The 23,697-nt window shown below is 39.9% G+C and overlaps 1 protein-coding gene across 9 annotated transcripts in view; it reads right to left on the reverse strand.

The window, feature by feature from the left end:
• The window catches only part of TENM2 (teneurin transmembrane protein 2), a 1,606,114-nt gene that overhangs the window by 167,405 nt on the left and 1,415,012 nt on the right, over positions 1–23,697 (reverse strand). For all 9 annotated transcript variants that reach the window (XM_072044660.1, XM_072044658.1, XM_072044657.1 and 6 more), the window contains one exon: positions 1,423–1,657. In XM_072044660.1, the coding sequence (XP_071900761.1) occupies positions 1,423–1,657 (235 nt within the window). The remainder of the gene's footprint in view (positions 1–1,422; positions 1,658–23,697) is intronic.

Below are 23,697 nucleotides of genomic sequence, written 5' to 3' on the forward strand. Positions count from 1 at the left end.
GTTTTGCTATTTTAGCAAAGTGAATAAATGTGATTGAATGATGTGAACAAAGCCTCTTGTGGGCAGCCCAGGGCTGGGTGTAGTAGCACAAACTCCCTGCATGTTTCAGCCTCATTGTCTCCCCATGGCACTGCACCCGCTGGTGCTGTCAGTTTCAGTACAGCTGCACCAGCTTCTCCCCAGCTCCAAACCAAAAGTCAGTCAGTAATCAGACTCAAAGGACTGGGCTGAGACCGCTCAGAGAGGTAACTACACCATGCTGGGCTACTGCGTGTGTTATCTGGTAGAGCAGCCTTAAATTCCCCGAAGGCTGCAGCTGAAACATAACAACTGAGAAACTGTGACAACAAACAGCTACAACCATTGCAGGAGCCAGTGTTACATGCAGTCCAGCTGCTCTACCTGTGTTCCATGTTTTTATATCCATCTATCTCCCCAGGCAAGCAGGAACAGACTCCTACTGCAATCTTATTTTTCACATTCTTTTTTTTTTGCAATCTTATTTTTCACATTCTTTTTTTTTTTTTTTTTTTTTTTTGAACTGAATTTGCTAGAATTCGGTAACTTTCTAGCATATTAGCAAGAGGGGCAGCCTCAGACATACAAATGTGAATGCCCCTCCTGCTCTGACAATCACAGAAGGACTCTGCTTCATGTCTGTGAACAAGGACACAAACACATGTTCCTGCAAACAGCCCCACAATGGCTGATTTTAAATTCTGGGAGATCAGCTCTCCTATTCAAAGAGCAAGTTAAATACATTTGACATCCCCCACCCCAGATGACCACAAACGAGAATACAGAGAACCACAGCCTGCCAGGCATGCACTTATTCATTTGACTGACTGAAGTGCTGCACCTTTTAATTTATATGCAACTGTTTGCCCCATGGGCATCAAGCTGTTAACACGTACAGAAGAGATTAAAATGAGCTTGTGTCCTGGATGAAATATAAATGAAAATTACGGTACTGTCAGTCTTGAATCTGGGATTGTTTCTCAAGTCTCCCAAAATGCATAATTGCAAATGAGACTCTGTTTGTGACCTCAGGAAGGGCAAAATGCATAATTTTCCAGCAACACAGTCAATATGACTTACAAGCAAGTTCCCCCTGAGCCTGTGTGCAAGATATACTACTCTAGCAGCATTAGCTGCGTAGACAAGAACTGTCCAAATGAATAATAAATGCTTTAAAATAGGACAGAGAAATGGCAGAAGATGTCCACCTCTCTGTCTTCCAATGCAAAGCAAATCAGAGGATGCGTATTGTACATATTCTCATGTCAGGAACACTCCCTGTTGCATCAGCCAAACACATTGCTGACCCAAGGCAGATTAAAACCCCTCTCCTCAGTAGTCAAGTGGTTTTCTCTGTGTGCTGCAGGATGTCGGCACCCCAGGGCTCCCAGCCCCGTGACCCACCTGGTCTCAAGTGGCACGTTGCTGTTGAGCACCCAGCTGTCCTGGAGCTGCACGGACTCAGGAGTGGTGGCCAGGTCGTTGGGTGCAGGAGCAGGCGCGTGGATCTGGTTGCGGCGGTTTGTGAGCGAGTTCCTGTTGAGGGAGTTGGCGGACGAGTGATGGTGGGACAGCGAGTGGTTGTGAGGAGGAGGGAGAGGTGGCCTCAGTGTTGACTGGCTGTGGTGGTTTGAGGGGCCTGAAATGGAGAAAGAAAAATAAATCACAACTGTGTTGGTGGTATTATTCTCTTCAGCATTTCCAAGAGACGATTGACTAGAAAAAAAGCACCACAGAACAAGAAGAAACCACCTGCAACCAGGAAACTACGCCTGTGTGCCTTTTGGATGTGTAGCTGCTAGAACAAAGTTAAATTAGATCACAGATTATTAGCAATTAGAGATACAAACAGCATTTAGAGGCTGTATAGTTGCAGTGTTCTCAAAGACTCATCTTTCTCTGGAAAAAGGCTTCTTGGTGGAGGAAACAGGACAGTGGTCAAGCTCAACCGTTCTGTGAATCAACCTGGAGGAGTGTTTTCCTCCCTGTTTTTATTATGAAGTTGAAGAAGGTGAATCTTAATGCATTAAAAATAGCTTTTGAGAATATGGTCTTTATGCTTCTATAAAACTTAATCAGAGATCTCAAACTGCTTTCACTCACTGTTAGTTTACCCATCAGCTTCAAAGGAACAGTATTCATGCCAGTGAAAGAAGATTAAGCTCAAAATTTGAACAGACAGCACAATACAATGATGGTATCTTTCATGTTCTTACATGTGATCAGGATTTGGCCTGTTCTTTTGTATTTAGCAATGCCACAAACACGCTTCAAGATCTGAAAATTATGCTAGTCACTCAACCACTTTCATTGAAAAATGACAGGAGATGTTTTGGGGAGATAAGGAAGGATATGCACTTTTCTCATTCTTTGAGTTTGCATGGATAATGAAAATAAATTCTGCTAATTAATAAGGCAAGTGGATTAAATTGAAAAGAACGTGTAGAAAATAGAATAAGGAGGTATCTTTCTCAGCATAGTCACTTTTCTAAATAAACACAGAATGGTAAATACATTTAAATGTAATTCCATATGTTGCAATAATTTAATTTTAATAAAAATACACAAAAGATGATTAAAAACAAATACTAAATGCATTATGAACCGCATGCTTTAGTCATTATATCAAGTTGTAGTTTTCTAGTGAACTATAATCAGAAAAAGTAATATCAGCGAAATTATAATGATGTATGTTTGTTTTTAGAAACTGAAGCACATTCTGTACATAATGAATCAAACAATAAAAGAAAGCATCATGAGGAGAAAACACTTGCAGCTAGACTGATCTATTTTCATTTGAAACAATGAAGTATAGAAAAACTGTTAAAATGTTCAATTAACTGTACATTAATTAAAGCCAATATTTAAAAAATAAAACATGGAAAATTATTGTTCAAGAGTGGAGCTAACCCCATGCGATATGCAGGCCACACAGCCAGGAACTGAAATAGATGCCAAATTTCAGGCTCCGATTCCTGAAGTTAGGACCAAACCCCCCCTCCAGGATCAGGAGAGGTGCCTGAGAGGGGAGGAGGCCCCGGCAAGGCCCCAGCCACCTCGCTACGGCCCAGCACAGCCACGCACCCATCGCCTGCCCCACAGCAGCGGGGGCCCCTGGCCTGTGCCTGCTGGGCTCCTCTGCACGAGGCTTTGCCAAGAGAGATCTCCCATCTTCTCAAATGTCTCTGTGGGCCTGGAAAGGCACAGGCTGGAGAAGACCGGGGAGAAGAAACGACACAGGTTTCACTGGGACTTGTCTGTGAAGTCAGCCTGTGACAAGATGCTTTAGGAGGGGAATGACAATAAATTCTGGATACTTCGGATACTGTTTTCGATCTGCATGGAAGCTTCTCTACCTTTTTTGAATGTCATTTTGCCTGAATGCTTATCCTGTGGTATTCGACCTGTTTTAAACACAAAGAAGCCAGTCGTGAACACAACCTAAAGTTTTGGGCCATCACATGGCCTGGCTGTCCTTGCTTTGGCTATTTCTTCCACAAACTTGGAAGAGACTGTTTGGCCCAGCAAAGTTAACATTTAAAAGCCCCGTTTGGACCTCCTAAAACATCAAATGTCTAATCTATGCTAGGTCCTGTGCCATTTCCGAACAGCATGTGGAGTAAGACACAGCAGGAAGAAAATGTGTTTGGACAATATCCACACGCATAGAAGCTTAAGTGGAATTACGCTCCTAAAGTCTGTGTTCTGGCTTTAAACAAAGCATGTCGATTTGGATTTCAATAAATGGATCTTTATGAGTGATAAAATACAGACGTGTGCCCTTGTGTGAAAAACTATCTTAAAAGATGTGTGTTCCATATCTTCTCAGCTCACTTTTGATTCAGCTTCTCCTTGTGGAGGATAAATAGGGAAACGTTGAACAAAAAAGTTTTGCACTGAGAGGCACGGTAACGCTAGCTATACAAAGACTCTGAATCTTACAACTACAAAATCATAGAGGCTCTTAGAAGCAAGACAACTCTGTGCACTCTATTAATGTACAATTTCTGTAAAACTAAAGAAAAAAGAATGGAATTCAAGCTACCATGAATTAATGTGCTACAAGACTCATGTCCACACAGTATATAAAGCGTACTGTACAAAATAAGCTTTCTAGAAGTAACTGAACATATACCACAGCTGCAAAACCTCAGAACATCTGGCATAAGATGAATGTAGCAACTAACAGAGAATAAGAATCAAATACCAAAGTCAAAGTTATATAGCTATTACATAGCTTATATACATATTAAAACACATAAAAGCTAATATCTATATAAATACTAACAAGGAATAATGCAGACACACTCCTATGTATATACAAGAGTTAAAATCTTATTATGCTGCTTCTTTGTAAATTTGTTTAAATAAATAAAAAGCAGAAATTGGACATCACTGAACTTGCCAGGGATATAAAACTGGATTCACATCTGACTATCTGAGTGCTTCTTTGTGAACACCTTTGCCTAGAATAAAACTTCAGTAGCAGTACCTGGAAATCTGTTAAGCTCAGAAGTTCAGAGGAGTAAATCACTTGTCCTGTAATAAAAGTTCAGCAGCATGAAGGGCTGGCACGACGTATCTTGCCATATGACATGCTCTGCGGCCTCTTGCTGATTGCTTTGGTATTTGGGAGCTTAAAGACAGTAAGTGACCTGATGGAGCACATCTAGGTTTTCACTACATGGAAGAGATTTTATTTTTTAATATAGCAGCTGCCAATATTTGCTTGGGGAAAAATGCTGAGGAAATTATGCTGTTTCTGAATTATTACAGTAACTAGAGGTTTCACCAGAATACACTATCTGTTCTCCACCATTTAGGGCTTAAGAAGTCTCTTAAAAACACAATGAAAATCACAGAACTGGAAATCTGAAACATCAGTACCCTCCATGTTTTGGTTTCTGCTTTTTTTTTTTTTTTTTAATTGAGGTTTTAATCCACAAATAGACAAACATACCTAATTCTAATGAATTTTAGTACATATTAAATGATTGCTTTTGAAAAATCAGGGCCTGATGACCATACAATTAGCATGATTCTTCAGAGATCTTGCTGTAGTCAAGAATACCAGCTTTTCATTTAACATATGCAAGTTGGAAGCTAACTGAAGATAAGTTATTTTCTGATTAAGTAATCTGAGAATACAAAGTCTGATTTAAATATCTTTGAAGTAAGCACAAGTTATTTGGGTTTAATCAGAACCAAAATGCTAAAAGTGTAGGAAAAAAAATGCTCTGTTCTGTTCTTTCATTCAAGAAAACAATTAAACAAATCAAGCTAGGTAGCACAGAGGCAACATTCAGCTAAGAGAGATGCAGAACGGCACTTGTATCCTTAACATAAAAGCAATAAAACAATACTGGGAAGGCAGAGGGGCCTTGAGTGCTGTGTGGGGCAGAGCCACTGCATTGCCACAACACTGGCCTGTTCTGACACAGGCCGGGGAACACCACCCAGCAGGAAAAGCCCCCAGATGTGAGCAGGAAAAGCACCTGAATGTCACAGGGTTACAGGTACAACAGGGATGGCTGTGTGCTCCTGGGTACACACCCCTAAATATTACTTCTCGGTCTCTGTTGCAGATTGGATGTTGCCTAGCACACCAAGTGACACTTTGAGCCTGCTTCAACGTGGTCACATTAATTTCCAAGTTCTTCCAACTCTTTGGTGCACTCACTTAACACACTCACAAAATGCACACAACACAAGGAACTGAGCAGAACAAGCGAGTCTCTCAGTGCAGAGATCCAACTCCGAGCAGGATGAGCAGTGTCCCTAATCAGATATGAGCAATCTCTTTCCTGCATCCATGTTCTTTGTCAATACTACCTCAAAAAAGTAATGGAGATTCTATCTTAGCTGTGCTGCATTATTCTCCATGTGATGATTAAATGCTAAAGAGACACACAAACATACCCTCAATCCTTTCCACAAAAGAACTAAAAGAACTAAAAAAAAATAATATATATATATATATGTTATTTTTCTGAAATGAACGATGATGCAGCTTATACCTAATAATTACAAACATTGAACATAAAAAGAGAATGAAATTGATGCACTGAAAGATAAAATGAATAAACCAAACCCACAAAAAATCCTTGTTAGCCAGCATTAGAAACCCAGTCTTTAGCATTCCTAATTCTTTATTCAAATAACTCCACCACTCTGTTTTCTCAAGGAAACCACATCATCTGCTATCACAATGAGTAACAGGTTTTTCACAGAACCACAGGGCTACCGTCCAAGCTAAATTCATCTTCAAAGGCAGATCACGTTACTCAGCCAGGGAGAAAGAGAAGCACTGAAGTGCCCAGGAGCAGAACACAGCATTGCAGGGAGCAGCCCCTCCGTGGACAGCTTGCACCCAGGACATCAGCCTTGCAGCCTAGGACCAGGGCTCCTTACCAGCAATGTGGACTCTGATATATGCTGTGCATGAGTCAGTTCTTCTATTTGCTTGAATTCTCTGAATTATTTCATGCAAGGCCAAAGTTTAAATAGAATCTCAATATTCTCAAAATGTTTTCAACATATGCTGGAAAGAAGCAAGCTATCTTGCTTATAACCATAGATGTCATTAACTCTCTTGCTTGCTGTAAAACCAAACTGTTTGCCAGGCGTTCCTTCTTTTGTCCACATGTTTTTACAGTGTTTGAGGCAAGAATAGCTTGAATGACTGGCTGTCATCCCAGACTGTACATTTCAAACTGAAAATTCAGTAAATGCGTGCTAGAAATTGTGAGTCACTTATCAGTGTCTGCCAGTGCACTGCAGCCATCTCCTCAGCACAATATTAGAATCAAAAATTAAATGTTCCTGGGCAAAAAAAAAGAAACAACAAAACCCCCCAAACCTCTTTGCTTACCCACGACAGCCAAATAACCACGGGAAAGGGGAGAGGTGTTTTAATGGATGAAGTATTAGTCTGAGACTTTGTCATAGTTTCTATATCTATGCTGACTGAGGCATCCCTTGAGCGATTGCGGATGAATCACTTGTTATCTATCTGCTTCTTTATCCATATCCTGCACAGGAGTGTCGAAGGTAAATTACCTTACCACTTACAAGGCGATCAGATACTACTGCAGCATGAGCCGGTAAAATGCTTTGTAGCTGCAGCTCCCAGCCTGCAGGGCACAAGTTCATCACACGGGAGGCAGAAGCAGCAGCAACCAAATTAACTTGGCCAGACCAGAGTCCTTGCTGTGTACACAGAGCGCGGCTGCTACTCCATCATACTCCTGCCATCGGAGGTGCCATGAAGCTCAGAGCAGTTGTCCCAGGGCCCGCAGCCACGGCCGGCCAGCAGAAGCAGGAACACCAGCTTGTGCTCAGCGCTGCGGGAGCCAAGGGGATGGCAGACTTGGCCTTTGCACCAGATGGGTGGGATGGCTGTGAAAAAGCAGCATGCATGCTCGTGTGGGAGAAGACAACGATGAGGGACCCCCTTCACCAGAGTCTAACCTGATGGACTAGGAATAGCCAGTTTTCTCAACCAAATGTCACCTACAGAAAGTTTTAAAAACACTGTCCAATAAAGTAGTACTCTGATACGATGTACTAAGTATATTTGCTTAAATACATGAGGTGAGCCTGCTACATAAAACAGTGGCTAGTCAATGGCAAAACACATTGCTTTAATAATAATGCCTTACGTAGATTCGGTATCCCGTGATAGCTTTACGTATTTACATACATATATATACATATATATACATATATGAGTAGGCATGCCATTTCCCGCTTTATGTATCAGAAAAATGAGTCACAGAGAAGTTAGTCATCTTTCCAATTAAAAAAAAATAAAAAATAAAATCCATGCATTTCCCCATCTCGTTTAATTTTCCAATAATGAAACAGATATTAAACATATTTCAGAGAGACCAAGGGTGCATTTATCTTCTTTAGCCTAGATGCCTGACTGCTGCCTGAAGAGGGCACTGATGTAAGAAGAACTACAAAGAAAAGCGTACATATATATTTCTAACTGATAAAAAGTTAACCATTGCCATAGAACACGAAATCCAGAATGCTAAAGTTTGTTTTGTATGCTTGGTTCTTCAGAATGGAAGGAGTTGAACCCTATCTAGTCTTACACAAACACCCTCCAAAGCAAACTCAATTTGATATACCAAAAATCACACTGAAGAGAAACTGGAAACAGACATTTTTCTGAGCAACATACAGAAACTTCTGAGCAGAAGCTTTTGGCCAGCAGCATAAGCTTGGTGACATCTTCCTTGACAGGAGTATAGCTTGACAATGGCTGTTTCCCTGGATGGTCCAAGGGGGAGCCTGAACATTTTCCTAGTGACATAACAGTAATTGTGCCGTAATTACCAATTCATTGCAAATCTGGAGTCAGGTGCAATTAAGTCATCCCCGAAGCTATTACAGCAGTACTTTAGATTTTATATAACCCAGTTAGCTAGCACACAAAGCTGTTTTCCAAGGGTGTAAAAGAAATCTAGTCTAGAAAGCTAGTCACAGATGTTTTAATACAATACATTATTTTGACCATTTCAGAAACTTCACAGAACATATTATGCAGTAATAATATAGTATTTCCAAAATAATCTGAAAATTATTTATTACACCTGACATAATAATAATAAAAAAAGAAAGTATCTGAAAATAAGTTACAAGAAGTAACTATGTAAGACAGAAGATCTGATATAAGAAATTTGTACAATGCTCTTGCACTGTTTTTCCTGGGTTAAAGTTTTTTTTTCAGAAATATTTACAGTATTACTTCGTCAGCCCAAAAAAAAGCATCAAAATAAAAATTAAATACCCTTTTTCTTTTAGACTGAACTAACTAATAATCAAATGGTGGAAGTAAACACTGATCTATGTGGATCATTAAAACATGAAGACGCATTGACACCAGTACATGCAAGGTTCCTGGGGAAGTCCCCCAGGACAGTTCAATTTCACAGCTCCAGGGAAGCCAGACTTATGTGCTCTCTGGTCAATCTGTTTCACAAAATGCAGAGCAGGTAAGAATAAATGGTGTAAACTATATGGGAAAGTATAAGAATGGTGCATGATGCTGTAGTAAACAAAAGCGAATATAATACAATGCGTATGTTGCATTGAATCAGATTTCAATAGGTTATTTCTCTTTTTAAAAGCAGGTAAAATACAAATGCGTAGAAGTTAGAAACAAGCACTTCTCTGCCTCTTGTAGGGAAGGGCAAGCTGCAAGCACTGCATGACTAGTGTGTCTTCCAAAGCCACTGGAATGGGGCTCTAACTCTTTATTAGTTGGTGTGGGACAAAAAAAGAAAGTCACAAACCATTGGACTAAAAAGCCCTACAGAAGTTCCCTGACTTTTCAAGGTATTGGAGAGTTTAACCTCAGCTACCACAGACAACAAGTTCTGTCATTCAGAAGATGAAACAACGAGTTAATGAGTACAAATGAAAGGTATCATGAGGCGGTATATGAAAGCCTTCCCACAGCTTATAACTCTAAATGAGCAAACTTATTAAGCTAGAAGTTCGTATAAAAGTTTTTAATTGGAGATTTCAGTGTGTGTAGGAAAAAATCACAAAGTCAGATGTGGAAAAACAGAAATCAATACTAGAGAAGCTCAGCTAGGAAAATAATCAGTCTTTGTCATTGGGTGCTGCAGCTGGGACACAACTTACCAAGATACACCCGATGTGACTGGCTTTCAGGGTGAGACCCCAGACCCCTCTTCTACAGCCCCGGGGCTGTGCGGGGCCCCACAGAACAGCCCCCGGCATGGCTGAATGGGGGCACTCAGCTTGAGGAGGCTTGGGACAAGGCTGTGGGGCTTTTAACGGGTTATAAAATACATATACCTCATCAATTACTATCAGTGAAGAAAAAGAAAACACTGTCACCATCACCCCCTGGCGCCAGGATGTCCCCCCTGCCCATTTCACGCAGCCCACCTCTGATTCCCTAGCTGCAGTGCAGCTCTGAGCTCTGGCTGCCACTTACAATGCGCACAGTTCTTACCTCTCCAGCATGAAAGAGGCAATTGAATTTAAAACCAGAAGAGCTCGTTTAATCATACTGGCAGGCACCTAATGCTGAAGCCTGTCCCCAGTGTCAAGGAGACAGCAAATACCGGAGTCCCTCTTATTGTCTATATGCCATATGCTTTCTTGAAAAACAGTTTCACCCTGGGAACTCAAAGCAACATCTTTTACTTGTCTGTCTTTGTTTCAAGGCCACGAGTTTATTTTTCTGAGGAGACCAGAAATGCAAATAAAAATACTCAAGTAAAGAGACACAGAAACTGTTGTTATTAATTGAACCTTGAGGGAGGAGATTCCATTTTCTATTTAAGGTATAGTGTTGATAATTGAATTATGTGGTATTTCTTCCTTCAGAGTGTCTTAGGCCACCACAATACTGAATTTGTATGGCAAGAAAAAGAGAAAAACAGCTCTTGGGTGCAGTGCTGCATTCACAGTAATGACAGCAGCAGTACTAAAAAAGAATTAAAAAGCAAAAAAAAAAAAAAAAAAAAGATTAATATAATATTTATCCAACTAAAGTCATAGGAGATACTAGATACTAGTTAGGTAACAAGACTGCTGTTTGGCCAAAACCTCTGGATAAACATCTGCCACCCTGCAAAAATTGCTAACAGCTTCACTGAAGGATGACAAGTAATCAAAATCTATGTTTGAAATCTCTGCTCACAACCATGTGTGGATTGCTTAAATCCCTTGGACAGAAAAGGTTCATGGCAGTTAAAGCTATAATGTGAGAGATGAGTTTCAGAAAACCCACAGACCAAGGGCAAAACTTTTAGATGCTGACATTGACTTGTAAAACCATGACAGAGAAGAAAAGGAGATAAGGAGGATTCCACAGTAAGTCAAAGAAGTTTGCTGCTTTGAGACATAGGGGCAAGGCAGAAGTCAGCAAGAATGAAGGAAAAAGAGATTATTTCTTAAGAGCTCTTAGAAGAGCACGATAAGTCTTCTACATAAGAAGGAAGCTCCTTGATGATTACATTTTATATGTATAGGTTATACGTATATTAGCAGGTAATTTACCACAATATTAGCTGATCAGTAGGTGCGAATAGAAGATCCTAGAACCCCTCTTCTACACTGTGTGCTGCTTGGATGCTGTCAGGCTCTAATTCTGGACTGGATTTAGTTTGGGGTGTTTTGATCAAGAGTTCCCACTGTCCATGTGGTCTGAAGCAATCTCAAGGGACAGTCATTGTTTGCAGCTCTCATGTCCCTATTAGAAGGGGATGCACATTTGCATCAAAGCCTCTAATTGGTTTTCCCTGGAAGAAATTGTTTGTGCAAGCCAACATTTCCCAGTAAGCCATCTCATCACTGCCTAAGGTAGGCAGCCAAAGGGGTCACTTCAGAACTACAGCACTGCTCCAGCACAAAGCACTGACGTGGACACCACCAAGCTCATTCAGAGTCTTGTTCAGATGTCACTGCCTTCCAATTTGTGGCTAATCTACCAGTTAATCTGTATTTCACATAAGGAAAATTCACAAGAAGAATAATTATTATTCACCAAGAAAGACTCTAACGTTTTGATTCATCTTTGTTTTTAAATGAATAAGAGGTTAACTGGCTGTTTCAGTCTGTAAATAGAAAACATCCTAAAAATGTTAAAAAGAATAAGCTCCAGTATTAATTTCATATGGGATCTGTCAGTTGTGCAAGACACTAAAAATTTAGAAGACATTAAGTTGCAATTCTGTATTTGAAAAACCCAATGAGATTACTTTGTTTTGATAACAAAACTATGACACAATGACAGCACAATCTTCCTGTTGCTCAACTGACATGCAAGAAAGACGCTTGTCGTATTAGATCTTCAAATCTACCTACAGAGTTATGCTCGACACTTGGGCTCTTCTGCATGGCCATTTATCAACTAACTTTTAAAAGGAATATTCAGAAACAGAGGAGTCAAGCTTAAGAAACTACAAAATCAAGAGGATTTCTTTCCCTAAATATCTCCAGTAATTTAAGTAAAAGTTATCATCATTATGTTATTAGCAGTAAATTGGAGTATCTACAGTTTTTGGTAGTAAGATATTTATTATGTGTCCGCACTTAACACATAAAGAAACAAACAAAAACAAATATAAAAAGTAAATCTTATCTAGCTAAAGAGTTTCCATTAGATAGCTGTTACTCTCTATGCTGATAACAGCAGAAGATTTTTTTAAATTGTTTTAAATTGAGATATTCATTCATTTTTACTACTTTTGCTCCCATTTGCATGTGTGAAAGATTTTCATTTACACTCATTTATCAACTCAGGCAACTTCACTGACAAGGAAATTAATTCTGACAAAAAAAATCAAACTGTCTTGAGAAGGTTATCGCTGATGTTGGTGCATGCATATGGCACCTAGATCAGGAATAAGTATGATCTTTTATCAAATACAACTCTCAAATATTATGTTTATCTTTGACATACTCACAAAGGCAGATGGATGTCCAGGTAGCAAAGATCTTATTTTAAAGTAGTATTTCTTTCAGAAGTACTTCCCACGAATGTAGGAAGTCAGAAGAAGTGATAAAAGAAAAGTAAAGCATGGTATTGAAAGAGATCTTAGAAACCAATAACCCTGGTTCAGTGTTAAAAACCTAGAACATTGTTCTTATCTGTCAAAAATGCCTGTAGTGAGTGTTACATATACTTGGTTGATCACTACTTACAACCACACCATAAAAAAAATAATAATACTTAATGTTCTTTAAGACATCTGCCCTGTGTTTTTTGTTAAGTGCTTCCTAAATGAAGCCTCATAAGGTATGGATATTAGCAAAATTCTGAGGGCATATAAAATGAAACACAGGGAGTAATGAATTAATATTGAATTGTGTGTCCCAACCCCAGTACCCTGGTTCCATCTTGGTCTTATCCCCTTTGTAACAGACCCTCCTTGTCTGATATGTTCATTTCTCTGGTCGTAACAAAGTAAAACACATGAAAACTAATTTGAGTGGGTGCTAAGCGAAAGTAACTCATGCTTCAATTTAGCTGTTGTTTCAAACCGTTTTTCCTCACACAGAGTATTTAACTGATATATTTCAGTAAAGAGAAATAACTCCATTTTTTACATTGGCTATATCTCTAAATGCAAGATACTTCTGCAGGACCTTTTAGGCAACTGCCTCGAAAAACAAAACAAACAAAACCAACACACAAGAAAAAATGTAGCTGATCACAGGTTTTGCAAATGATCTATAACACAAGTCCTACTCATCGAAGAGGATTACATTTGTAAGCTAATGTCCAATTAGAACATTTTAACAAAAACATAAGAGCAAAACTATCCTCTGCAGGGCACAAGAGTCTATCATCGTTAAAGCTTAAAGACAGTTCCATGCATATTTTCTGCATTTTCTGAAGTAGCAGCCTGGAACAAAACCCAAACTACACATCTGTGTAGGATACTGAAAGACATCTTGATGTGGTCTCACTATTTCAATTTACTTGCATGTTTTTCAATGCAAACGTAGGGAAACATGGCAAGCTGTGCAATGAAGAGAGGGGAAGTGAACTCTGTTTTGCTGTACAGTGTCTTTTTATTAACTGAGACTCCACAGAGCTCTAAATTTATGAAATACTCAAGAAAAAACATTATTAAATTATTCATCAGTGATAAGACAATTAAGAAGCAAACTAAAGGGGCGAGTAGAAGGTTGGTCCTAAGGGAGAACAGCTGGTCCTCTCATTAAAAGTATGTTTTGGCAGCAAAATATCCCCCGAACAGAGGGAACCTGCTGCTAAAGCAGCCTCAGAGTCAAATTTAGGAGCAAGTGACAAAGACAGACTCGTGTGAAGAGTAAGGTGGGTGTACGCTGGGTGCAACTGCGCCTGATGCAAGCTGCACTTCCCTGGCTTCTGGCAACAAAGGTGCCGCAATTCGATGGCACACTGGAGCCACCACATCAGACGGTGGCCTCATCAGCCACCAGGCAGCTCCGTGCTGCTGTGCGCAACTGCACTGAGGTAAGGTGGGGAGCCTCGGAAAGGTGTCACACACTGCTGACCACAGGCTCAACGCAGTGGTGAGGGTGGCAGCTGAAAGCCCTAAATCCCCGCCCCCCCGCCCTGTTTCAGATCTCATGTTTATCAACCACAACATGTGGGTTTCTAGATAAAGGAAAGGTTCATGAGCTGCCTGAGATCTTCTCAGGAGAAGGCCCCCTGGAAATGCTGACCGTGAGCAGCGTCCAGCTGCACAGGGCCAACACCTCGCGGCAGGGGCGGGCGTTTCGCCTCGGGGCTGCGATGGTGCAGTGCCACTGGAAAGAAAAGGGCACAGGACGGTGTGAATGGCACGGAAAGCCTTCCAGAGGTGGAAAACAGAAAAGGAACAGGTCAGAGAAGGGGAAGGGAGCAAGTTGGCACAATGACTTTCATGAAGGGAAATAGTACACAAACACAGCAGCGTCCTGCTCTAACAGGCTGGCTACAGTGCCAGAGCCCTGGGGGCGTCTGAAAAATTCATCATTAAACGCCGTAATGTTTTGGTGACACAGAAACACAAAACTGCATACTTCATCTTAATTTTGTACAATCTTACTTCCCAGTTAGGTAAAACACTGCTAAACCATTTCCTCCCTTAATGCCATCCCCTTTAATCCCACATTTCCCTGTGTGCATGGAGTGTCTTTACAGCTAGAAGCAGAAACATGCAATAGCTTTTTTCTCCTAAACAAATAATTCTGCTTAAAATTATTACTTGCATTCTTGCATAAGACAAATGTTCTGTACCAGGCAGGAATTCAGACGTTCTTACATAGCATTACCTGAGTCTGTTTCAGAACCTGATTCAGATTGTAATAAAATGCAATAAATGAAATTTCTTTTAAAACTCTGATCTTTCTGTACCTGTTTGTTCAGTTTGGTCAGTTGACAAAACAAACATTTTAGCCCTTCCTGCTGCTCCAGATATGTCATACTGAAGTACATTTTGCATAAAAGGAAATGTCATGCCACTAGCTTTGTAACATTTTTAGGGTTATAGTTATAAATACTTCACATGATGCTCTAGACAGGAACTCGAGCAATGCAGATTCCTCCTCTTCAAATGAACAGCAGAGAAATTCACAGATTCAGTTTGAATCTGTACCATATTAATTTACATCAGCTGATCAAAGAAAAGGGAAGCAAAGACAAGGTAGATTTCTAAAATGATGGGATATATACATACCAAGCTAAGAATTAATTACAAGAGGAGAGGAGAGGAACAGTAGGCCAATAGATATAACCACGTAGTACAGTAAATTATAAAAGACATTTTCCTATACACATAATTTTTTTTTCAACACTTAAGCTTTTTCAAACCTAAATTATTTATCTTTTTGAAGAGCAGTCTTTGTTTAAAACACACACACATAGAAAAAAAAAAAAACAATAAAGCATCTGCTAATGAAAAAAATAAAAAGACCTATGGTCTTAAGCCATGTTTAAAAAAAGTGTTTTAATCCTCTCGCTTAAATGTCCTGTTTGAAGTGTCAGCCTCATCTGGAGCAGAGGCCGTTAAGGAATTATGTTAACCCCAACGCTTCATGATACCATCTTCAGAGTCAACCCCCTTCAAAGAAAGCAACGACAAGACAAAATTGATGCTTCCACATTTTCTATACTCCTCAAAAAAAAAAAAAAAAAAAAAAAAAAGATTGCTATTTCCTAAGGTAACATGAAGGGATCTGTCTCTTCTTCACGCATTAACAATTAATACGGATCCTGCTTATAGACATCTGTAATGCTTTGGGCTGTATTTATGGTGTGATAACTGTGTCATTTTGAGACACTGCACACCAAGATGATAGAAAGACACAGCTGAACTGTTCACTCATGCTCCTTTCCAAGGGACAACACTGTTATCTTGTTACAAAATACTGCCCCGAGCAATAAAAAGTTTCATAAATCTTTTTCTACCAGTGTTGTCAGTTTCTATTTTTGCCTGTGGCTGAATGTGATTATCATCTGTTTTCACCCTACAAGAAAACAAAGTGATCTAGAATATAATGACTGGGGAACATTTTGGAGCCCTCCTGAGCTGCAGGATGTTTCCAGCTGCTAGCATAGCTGATAACGGACTTAATAGAGCTAATGATTTCTAATACCACTAACACAAGGCTATTTTCACAGTGGGTAAATAATGACTCTTTTGTTTTGGAAATAGTTAAGGAGTCATGTAGATGTTTGATAAGTACATGATGTGGTGTAAAGGCAGCAATATTTGGGTTACTAATGGTGGATTACACCAGAGCTAGAAGATAATATATGTTTTTGTTTCCTTTTAAAAGACTTAAAAGTTTATAACCCTGCTAACACCACTGTGACAGCAAGGGGATTTCACTGTAAACAATTACAAATAATGTTTTAATCTAAACATAAAAATGCATCCATTTGTTTCAGCGTACAGCATCTTTGTTTTTATGTTTGTAATTAATATCACTAGTCTTCACCAGAAATAAAATAAAAACTAATTGGATAGTAAAAGAAATTTTCTTGAGGGTTGAACGCAAAAAAAAGCCTAGATGAGACAAATGATGAATACCACGTAAGCCTACGGTATTTTTCTTGATCACAACTGTTTGTTTCTGATGAGGATTAACAACATTTACCTGGTTCACTACTCCCAGTGGATCATCCATGTCCCCATTGGGAGAACCCCAATCCATTTCTTTTGTTTCCAAGAAATCATAAACAAAACTTCCCTCTGGTAAAACATGCTTCTCCTTCCATCTCCCCTTCTCACCAGAAATGATATACCACTGTATGTTGCACATATTCCATTTTTCCTTCCAGAAATTTGAAAAAGATTTCCAGCTGTGTGTGCTGCAGTGAGCGCTGGGGGCTGCGTGCCCTGGCTCACTGCAGCATCCTGTGGGACCAGCGGTCTGTGCCCCCCTCATGGACCCTGACCTCAAGCACCTCCTGCCCCATGCCTGCTTCCCTGCTGAAGCCTGCAGCCGTCCTGCAGCCCCACAGGGCAGGGAAGGGCTCGGGCTGTTGCAGGGCGCTACCGGCGGCAGCAGGAGTGCCCAAGCAGCAAGGAAGAGCTGTGCCTCTCTTGCACTGGTTGTAAAGCCAAACTTACTGTGAAATTCAGTGCTGTTGAATGTGTGGCCATTAGCAGAGAGTTTTAATGCCTTGTGAGTCTGAGCTGCGCTCACTAACAAACGAGATTCATTAAATGGGATTGTATTTCAGTGTGCTCTATGTTCCTGCATCACCCAAAATTAGCGGCACCGAGCTGCTTACAACCCAAACTCCTCAACAAGCAGGAAGATTAAATATATTTCTGCGAAGTACAGTATAAATAAAATAATTCAAGCTAGACAGAGCTCTTAAAGTCAAAATGAAAGAAATAAAAGTACTTGATTATAGCCCAAACAGAGAATAACAAACGATATAACATAGCAAAGCAATATCCACCCATTATAAATGTTACAAATTTTAGGAAAGCATATGATAACCCCTACTGCGATTCATTTCCACATATCTTGCAGCATTACAGGAAACAAACAAAAATAATTAAGTTTACCAAACTGTATTTCAAGGTAGAGCTTCTACAGTTAAACTAAATGCAAACTTCAGCAAAGGGTCTAATACAGCTGCTGGTGTCAAACTGAGAATGCAATCACTTCTCTTGTTTGTCCCTGCCATTGTTTCATTATGACGAGAAATTGTGGACTGGATCAACAGAAATATTTCATGGTCTAAGAGCTAATGGTAGATTTTGTTCATGCTGGTGAGACAGCAGTTCTAAATGACAGGTCAAACATGCAAGCAACACCGCAAGATTGTTCCACATCACAGATAAATCAGGTTAAATATTATGAAAAATAAATCTAGCAGGAGCTCCAGGTTCCACATCAGGTTTTGTATTAGAAGGCCAAGAAATACAAGGTTTGCAAATTCATACACGTGACAGACATGAGCAATCCAATGGATTAATCACAAGAAAACAATACGATGATGAAGTAACGTGACAGTTGCATTCGCTAACTTTAATGACTTGCTCAAATATTACTTCTCCCTTCACATACAGACGTGGAAACAGGAAAGACACTAGATGCAGTCATTTATGTATTCTGAATGCTAATGCCTTCAGAAAATAGTTGGTACTAAATTATTTACTAAATACTAAGAATCAGAGTTAATCAATTTTTATTCTTTAAATAGCACTCAATAAGACAAAAATTCAAAATCCGTTAGAGACAAAGCTGGAGCATGCAACATAGCTGATAATAACCACTGATAATTTGAGAAACATGTCAAAGGGCTGATGCATACTACAAACCAAGAAGGCTGAACAACTTGGAGAACAAGATGCCTGAGCTGCTCAAAGATTAAGAATTATGGATTGTAATTAAAATCAGCAATAATATCAGAAGGCAGAGATATATTACATGCATTAGCGTATAAAAATTGAAAAAGGAGATTTTGGAGATGAAGCTTTTCTGTATCAATACAGGAGTTGTAATGCCAACTAAAAAGTAGATTTAAGCTTATAGATCTGGAATTTATGATAGGAATAGATGGCTGAAAGAAAAAGGTAATAACTAGACAGGAAATAAACCATTTTCATTACTTAAAAAATGTTTATGAAATGGAAAGAAGTCAAATAGAGAGTACTTAACAGAGAATATCTGAGAATTGAGAAAATATAAAGGGATCAAATATTGCTAAGCCTAAAATTCTTACTTTGATAAAATATATGAAAATAAAATATATTGTAAGGTCCTTCAAAAGGAAGTAAAGATACATGTACGTAACAGGTGGCAGGACAGGAGATGGAATTCAGTGTTGACAAATGCAAGAGCAACTTGAAATTCTTCCAATAACTACTGATACTAAGCTACCTACATGAATGCCAAAAGAAAAAGGTGTGGAGAGGAGAATTTTTGTAAACAGTCCAATGAAAATAATTACAATGCAGTAAATGCTCCAGGATAACGTTCTACATGCTTAATGATGAGAAAAAAAAAATGCAATGTATCTTCTGAGTTCTAACATCAAGTGATTGCATGCTGCGTCCTTATCACTGAAGTGGAAGACAGTCAACAGCTGACTTGCGACATACCCTGATGTACCCTGCGTAAATATGCCAAGTTATGAAATACTGCATCATTCATTGACATTGTGGGGAAGGTGTTACATGCTAGCCTACATTCAGCCTCATCCATGCCCAGCGTTGCTAAAAAAGCAAAAAGATAATTTTAAATGTCTATTTAACACAATTGTTCTCTGTAAACTTTAGTTAGTATTTAGAATGGGAAATGTACAACATCCTCTGCTGCCAACAAAACTGATTCACTGCTTGGTGGGTGCAGAAGAAACTCAGGACCGCCAGGGACCTTACTGCATGCCCCTGGCAGGCACATGCACTGCTGTTCTCGCCCAAAATCTTGTAGAGCTCTGTGTTCACATCTGTGTACCAGGGACCACAGGACCTCCCCTTCCCCAGTGACTGTGCCCTCACAGTTCATTCTTGGCTTACGTTACGTAGACTCAGCTATGAAATCTTACTGATTCAACCAGAAACTAAGAACTGGAGAAACTGCAAAGCATGCAGACACACCTTTGTGATGGTCGTGTTTTTGCTGAGTGAAGCCAATATTTAAAGGCAGTAGTCTCCTCCAGTGAATGATTACACTACTGCTTCAGTGAGATGTCTGTGTATCTGATTATAGAGCTTGAGAACAGGCCCTCATTGTAATAAGCAGTATCACCGTCAGGTGGCAAACACAGAATTTGGCTTGATGAAGTGATATGTCTTGGACTAATAAAGGAACGAAGTTTTCTCAAAAGCTTGGGGAGCCAAAAGGTGGCTTGTGCCCGACTCCCTGGACTTCCCTTTGTAGGAAGCTGTGAGCACAGCCACTTAGTTTTAGATCTGCCAGTCAGATACTCTGCCGTTGCAACTGCAAGCTGGACACTTTCGGCATCAAACAGGGGAAAGAGGACGCGTCAAGACAAGAACTTTAATATTCAAAATGAAAGTGCCTTGACAAACATGCATGCTCTTAGTCACAGCCCGGATTCTCTGTTGTGAGATCACCTCCACTGCCAAAACAGAGCCAGCAACACGTTTCTCTGCTGAAACCAAGTAGGCAGGGGATTCGACTACCAGGGTACAAGCACAGCCAGATTCACCGATCAAGCCTTAGTTATTTCATATGTGTGCAGAGATGTTTTGAGAGATTGCAGACATCTTTTGTGCAGAGGTCAGGTTCTTGGTGAGGTAATACCAAACTAAACGCCTCTGCAGATGGTTCAGACGGTTGGCTGTGCCACTGCTGGGGCCCTTCCCGTGAGGAGCCAGTGCCCAGTGGGGATGGCAGGAGCCAGGCTGGTGCCCTCCAAGCCCTGCAGTGAGTAGCAGAGATCTGGTGGTGCAGGGGACCTTGGGCTCAACCCCATAAGAGCCTCAAGTTATCAATAGGACTGCGATATCCCCAGATCCAAGGGGAGGAATCCTGTGCATGGCTTATCAGCACAGTTTATGCCTGGACATGCATGTATAAGTGGAGTTGGAGCTTCCTGATCAATCCAGCTGCTTTGCAGTATATATAATTCTTTTTGCTGCTGAGTCAAGGCAGTCATTGGTGTGTATTTCTCAAATCAATGCTGCATCAACAGAGTGAAATAAAACCAAAGGCTATTGCTTAGGCACAGCTTAAGTACTTACATTGCCATCATAAATGATACACAGTAATACACCGTCTTCACTTTTACAGCACTTCATAATTCCTCACTGTAAGAGGAACACTTTTTTTTCCTTTTTTTTTTTTTTTTTTGTAATTCACAGGATTTATACTAGCCAGTTCAGATGCAAGTATAACACATTCATTCTTCTGATGTTGTTAGCTGACACATCCGATTTTGTAACTTCAAGCAATTAGAAGCCCAGTGCAAATGCAAATATAGCTGCTGGTCAAGGAAATGCTGCATGCTAAAAACAGAATAAGGCATCTCTAGGTCATAAATTAAAGAATGACAGTGCTACAGGCATTGTTTATTCACATTTGCTAAGACTGGAAGAGACAGACATGCTGTCTGCCTCAGTTTTAAGAGGGGATGTGGAAAAACAAAACAGAATCTCATGATTCATAAAAGCTAGAAATAGCCCACCATTTATTTGTGGTCCCTGAACTATCTATCTGGCACATCACTGTCAGGCTTGTGCGGGCATCCTGCTGGGTTGCTTTCAATCCCCTACCACAGAACAGGAGACTTCTGAAAAAAGGAAAATCTATTTCCTTTTTATTCTTCCTTCTAAACACTATGTACTCTTCCAAACTGTATTTATTTTCTGAAAATAAAAACAATAATAGCTGCTATGTGAAAAGAAAAAAATAAGGGAAGAAAACGTAAGCAGGAAATGCTGTCACCAACAAGGATGCTGTGCTGGAGGAAACACAAAATGTATTCAGTTGTTTTGACATTTCATGAAGTTAGAGCTACCAGAATTGGGTGAAGCATATGAATATTACCTTTGTTTGTCTTTATATAAATTTATATATAAAATATATATATCTATATAAAACATATATGTATATACTTAGATAAATAAAAATAAATATATATATATTGCTGCTAAGTAGCTCAATAAGCAGTTTAAACGCACATTGCACTTCTTTGCGATATTTCTCCTATTCCTCTACCAAATTTTGACACAGAGGTTTCCTCCCCTAAACATATTCATCAGCAGTGTTTCCTACCGAGCCAGTGCTTATTGCCTGCAAGTCAGTCAGTATTTATTCTGGGATGTATATGAACGCAAAACCATTTTCTTTCCCCACCCCGTTCCTCAGCACACTGCAGCATGCTTTCCTCCTGAGAACGCATTGCATGCTACCATCATATTTGGTAACAAATGGTGAACTCATGGTGCATGAAAATTACCCCAAGCTAAACAGAAGTGTCAGCAAGGCCCTTGCAGGCTGCTCACTGGGTCACCAAAGTCGAGAGGGACACATAAAAAAAGGACCAGGCAGGTACCCTGGTTACCACACTTCTGTATCACTGATTATTTCATTAGCTTCCCATTTTCAGCTTTCATACCTAAATTGATCTATTGAGTATTGCAGAACACTTTTTACATGACTGCTCTCTGCTCAGCTACTCTGATTGCTCTCATTATTCCTTCTTTCCAAGAGAGAGATTCATTACTCAGTACGTAAACCTCACTCATTTCGAGCCTGTGCTTACAGCTCCAATTCTGTCAGTACACACACATTATGACAGTATTTCTTATACACAGAACTACTCCACAGCCCAGCTTTTTAACCAAAAAGGTTTCGGGGAAGAATTGAACACAAACAGTTAAAACGATTATTAGAAAGCAAAAAAAAATCCATGGGAAGCTTTGCAGCTATGTAAAGCTCAACAGCTTCTTGAGGCCTTTAGAATCCACACGTTTCTGGCCTAATTCTCATTTCATCATTTAAGAAAACTACAGAAAAAACAATTGTTTACAACAACAGCCATAAACGCAAAGTATCACAGAGAGAAGAGCATGAGCGTGCCCTCCAGCCGTATTGCAGAACTCCTTGGACGTGGCTTAGCCCCCTGCTAGGAACAAGGAATAACGTCTCTAAAGCGTAATGCGCTTCCATTCTGCCACTTCCTAGCTATTGCCGTAATATTCTTCTATGAAAATCAGATTTATTCATTCACAGGCACTAACACACCGTTGCTTTTGTCAAAACTAGTCTCGCGCACGCAGCCGTCTGTGCGTTCCTCTAAACGAGCTGGCACGGCAATTAAGCTCCCCCAGCCTTTCAGACGGGGAGGGGAACCATCACGCTTGCTAACACAAACTCTGGAGGCGTAACGCTAGTGCAAAATGACTGCATCTCTGTGTAGAGGGAGATAAGGGAAGTGACACAGATTAAAACAAATTGTTGATCCATACCAGAGAGGAGCTAGGCAAACAATAGCAGTAAAAGCATAAATGTCAATTTGGGATGATAAAGGATACAATCTAAATGTAATATGAGAGGCCTCCAGACAAAAGGAAGAAACAGAAATTACACATTACTGAGGTACCAGATGCAATAAACAAACAAATATGTAAACACACGCATGAATATGCATATGGCAAAATTCAGATCACAGGGCTGATTGCACAAGCAACTAGATTTTGTGTTAAAATACTGAGCAACTTCAAAACGTTGGACTGCTAGATATGAAGAAAAGAATCTTATTTGCAGCTGTGGTAATTTTGTTTTCATTTTGAGTAATCCTCAAGTATCCCGACATGCCTTCCCCTCCGCTCTGCATCAGCATCTTGATGGTACAACTGTCCTCAAGACACTGACACCAGCGCCAGCAGATCCTTTCCTGCAAGAAGCTGGCTCTATCCACTGAAAATAGCTGTCAAAAGGTTTCTCTAATTGATCTCAGCATTTCCTCGCCTCTTCCCCTTAACATGTTCTCGTGCCCTACAGCAGTTTGCCAAATAAATTAAGGTTTCAAAGCTCGTTTAAATAATCTTATGCTTATTCTAGCCTTGGCATTGGTGACAAAATGAAATACTTTCATCCAAACAATGACCTAAAAACTGGTCAGTCACATACAGCTGTTAAAAGACCTATCCAAAATTCAAGTGAGGTCTACACCACAATCCTCCTAGGCAGTTATATTGCCGTGTTCTGCCTGAGAGC

This window comes from Anas platyrhynchos, chromosome 14, assembly GCF_047663525.1.
Source record: "Anas platyrhynchos isolate ZD024472 breed Pekin duck chromosome 14, IASCAAS_PekinDuck_T2T, whole genome shotgun sequence".
Taxonomy (NCBI): Eukaryota; Metazoa; Chordata; class Aves; order Anseriformes; family Anatidae; genus Anas; species Anas platyrhynchos.